The sequence below is a fragment of the Aplysia californica genome, unplaced genomic scaffold (assembly GCF_000002075.1).
Source record: "Aplysia californica isolate F4 #8 unplaced genomic scaffold, AplCal3.0 scaffold00137, whole genome shotgun sequence".
NCBI classification, from domain to species: domain Eukaryota; kingdom Metazoa; phylum Mollusca; class Gastropoda; order Aplysiida; family Aplysiidae; genus Aplysia; species Aplysia californica.
Window position 1 is genome coordinate 1,136,781 of NW_004797407.1, and position 3,842 is coordinate 1,140,622.

Below are 3,842 nucleotides of genomic sequence, written 5' to 3' on the forward strand. Positions count from 1 at the left end.
TCTGTCATTTTCTGTCGTTTCTTTCCCTGTTTGAAGAAAAAGTGCATCGTTATGTAGATACCCACGGGTCAAAGTTCTTATGTGTGCGTCGTTTTTCTGTCATTTTCTGTCGTTTCTTTCCCTGTTTGAAGAAAAAGTGCATCGTTATGTAGATACCCACGGGTCAAAGTTCTTATGTGTGCGTCATTTTTCTGTCATTTTCTGTCGTTTCTTTCCCTGTTTGAAGAAAAAGTGCATAGTCATGTGGAAACCCATGGGTCTATATTCTTATGTTTGCGTCGTTTGTTTGTCGTTTTCTGTCGTGTTTCTGTCGTTTTCTGTCGTTTCTTTCCCTATTTGAAGAACAAGTGCTTTGTCATGTAGATCCCAACATATCAATATTCTTGTGTGTCTTTTCTTTCGTCGTTTTCTGTCGTTTTTCTGTCGTTTTCTGTCGTTTTTCTGTCGTTTTCTGTTGTTTCTGTCCCTGTTTGAAGAAAAAGTGCACTGTCATGTAGAAACCCATGGATCTATATTCTTATGTGTGCCTCGCTTATCTGTCATCTTCTGTCGTTTCTTTCCCTGTTTGAAGAACACGTGCATTATCATGTAAATCTCGAAAAATCAATATGCTTATGTGTGCGTCTTTTTTTTTGGGGGGGCTCTTCTTTCCCTGGTTGAAGAGAAAATGTTATGTACAAACCCACCTTTCAATATATGCGTTGTTTTTCTGTCGTTTCTTTCCATATTTGAAGAAAAATAATCGGAGACTCAACACAAATATGGGTCATTTTAAAATAGGATAACTTTGAAGTGTGGTACAAAATGTTGGCATTTGTTTTCCCATCACGTTTGAAGATTAATTATTTCATTAAATTGTGTCAGTGCCAATCAGACTCAGACATTGTTCGGACATTTGACAAATTGAGTCAATAGTATTGTCAAAGACTATCCCCTCTTCCCTTCAATAAAAAGGCAATGTTTGACCAAAAAATGGAAACGTTAATATCGTAAGGAGTGAAAACATGAAAAATATGAAAACGGGCAGCAAAAATTGAGTAGTATGTTATATCAAATCTCACACACACTTTAGAAGTGAATAAGAAGGGAAATATACAATGCACGTGCATTGGAAAAAAAGTTGGTTATTATTACACGAAATGTGTGTGTGGGGTAGGGGTGAGGGGGGAGGGGTCCTACGAAGCAGAAAAACCCCAGCAGCATTCGTAAGAATCAGTTGCACTGAGGGCTGAAGAACAAGCAGCCGAATACTCCTGATGTCTAACAGGGGAACGAGAAGAAGAAAGAAGAATAAACTGCATCAAGTGAAACGAAACCAAAAGCATCGTTCATGGAATCAGAAGAAAAAAAAACCCCGACGGTTGATTTCTCCCCTTTTTGACCTCATAGCTTGGGATATTCTAGTATGACATAATATTCTTATGTTTGATTGTGATTGGAGCTAACACAGTTTATCAATCATATTACTATTATGGCATCATGGTGAAATTAGGCGCTCGGCTTCATCGAAGAAATTGAGATACATTTGGTCACTGTTCGTTAGGATTTTTTTTGGGAGAGGTTCAACATCTAAAATACATTATTGAGTGGGCTTTGATTTGTTAAAATTATTGCTCAAATGAACGAAAGAAGAAAGTTTGCAGTTTCCAAAGAGATTCGAGTTTTGGAAGTTACCAAACTGCCGTGAAATCAACTGCAGCGCTGATTTTCCCTTTGACACCAAGCGACCCCCACTTCCCTCAATCGCAACTTTTATCTCGACTTCTATTAACGATAGATAAGTCTTATTAAGTTTTCATCAAAATCAGGACGAGCTAACAAGTGTTGAGATGAAACAGGTAACTCCATATTATGCCCGGAGAACTGAAGAGCGCCTGATTCCACAGTGTCGTGATTCGTAATATTTATGTTTATAATATTATGATGTTGATATACTATACACATATCCTTTACATAAAACAATGTTAATGTCTTTCATTGTTTAGTACAGATTTTGTGAACTCAGAAAGATTTTTATAATTTTGTTGCTGTACATAGCTACATTGTTATTTATGAAAGACGATGGCTGCACAATAATCAATTATTTTTTGCCTGATACATAAGGGTCAGAAATTAATGTGGGTTAAACACAAGGCTCCTTGCTTTATTCTAAGCATCCTGTTATCACAGTAGTTTTTGGACATGTCGAGATAGAATATGGCATGGCGTCAGCTTCATTTGTTTGTTTGTTGGGGTTTGTTTTTTAAGCTTTGAGAAGAATAAAAAAAGGGGCACCCAAAATTTGAGCAATGATTTGAGTACTCGTTTTTTTTTCAAATTTTAAAGAAGGAATGAAGCAACGAAACGAAATTGTATTGTCAGATAACCCTGTTGTCTTTGTTCGAATATTCTAAATTTGTAATTTTATATATTGGCTCTAGTGGGGAAATTTGATTTACAGTGATATCCATGCATAGATAAATAGACAACACGTAATGCGTACATAAAACGATTTGCCAGACTGTCCTAACACACAATGATACACCCGCACAGACAAACAGCCCGTTATCGCTGGTCCCCAGTGATTGTAACCTAGAGCAGAGCTTGTTACCATGTCATAGTGAGCGCCGCCTTTAGCCACTTTTAAGAGATTACATTGCGCTATCTGAGAATTACAAAGTTCTCTGACATTCTTTGCCATTTTGAGTTACTGAGACCATGAGGCCTGAAACAAAATGTTTTATCTGCTCTATCAAAATCAAGATATTCAAAGAATTGCATTCGAAAAAGCTTGACATGTTGTGAAACTCAAAATTCCCAAATTTGTCAAAAGTAGAGGTATTGAGAAGATAGAACTTTGTAATTCAGACGTAGCAATTTTTGTATCCCCCCACCTACATGTCTATCCAAGCGGGGCATTAAACAATACTTGTCACTACCTGGATGATCGCCACCGCCCGCCAAAATGACCAAACTGTCCACTAGTGGACTGAAAGAGAAACAATCGTGTCTATCTGAAACAGACATAAAAGCAGGAAACGCTATCTTTGATTTTGATATCATCAATTATTGTGATATATCACTTGTTGACTATGTGTACATTTGATGCTCGTAAGTCTTTTTTTTAAATAAGTATTTTACAAGATTTTCGTGGATCAGATGTTCAACCGCTTTACGTCCAGAAAGAGAGAGAGAGAGAGAAAAAAAAAAACCCCAGTCCATTACTTTAGCAAGTATCCCAACATTATGTTATGACAAACTCTACTTTAAAAGAATGAAAAGTAGAAAAATTCATTATTTTGGTCATATCAAAAGACATTGTAAAAGGGGTCATTGAAGGGAGCATGCGGGGCAAGAGAGCCAGGTGAAGGCATAGAGTAACATGGACGGACAACATTGAGACACGGACTGGCCCGGGTATGGCAGAATGGTGAACAACAGCTGGCGACCGTTAGGCCTAGTGGGTCATAACACGTCAACTATATTAAATATTATGTAGGTTCTCTTACCTTTTTCAACATTTAGAAAGTGAATAACTCGACAAAATAATTCACAAACATGTAACATGTTCGGCACACCTCTACCATTCACATGATTTGACTAATGCGAACTTTTAGAAACAAAATAGCAGAATTAGTTTGTTCTAGTAAAGATAGGTGCATCGACACAATAACAGCCATATAGTGCTTTGGAAAAAGCAAGACTGATTGACGTCAACAACAGAGGAAGAGAATGGAAGGAAGACCTTCCAATGGCACCCTCCAACCACCCACATTGCCAGAAACAGTATCAGGATTACATAGTTAAAGCAACAACAACAATAACAACAACGTGGTTTTACTTATTATAATAATAATAAAATA

General features: G+C 37.1%; 1 protein-coding gene across 1 annotated transcript in view; it reads left to right on the plus strand.

Moving 5' to 3' along the window:
• The window catches only part of LOC101854790 (cadherin-related family member 2), a gene marked incomplete in the record, with an annotated part of 31,674 nt that extends 29,540 nt beyond the window's left edge, over positions 1 to 2,134 (plus strand). Inside the window, 1 exon segment of the mRNA XM_035969328.1 lies at positions 37 to 2,134. Coding sequence (XP_035825221.1) covers positions 37 to 57 — 21 coding nt within the window.
• Between the last annotated feature and the right edge of the window lie 1,708 nt (positions 2,135 to 3,842).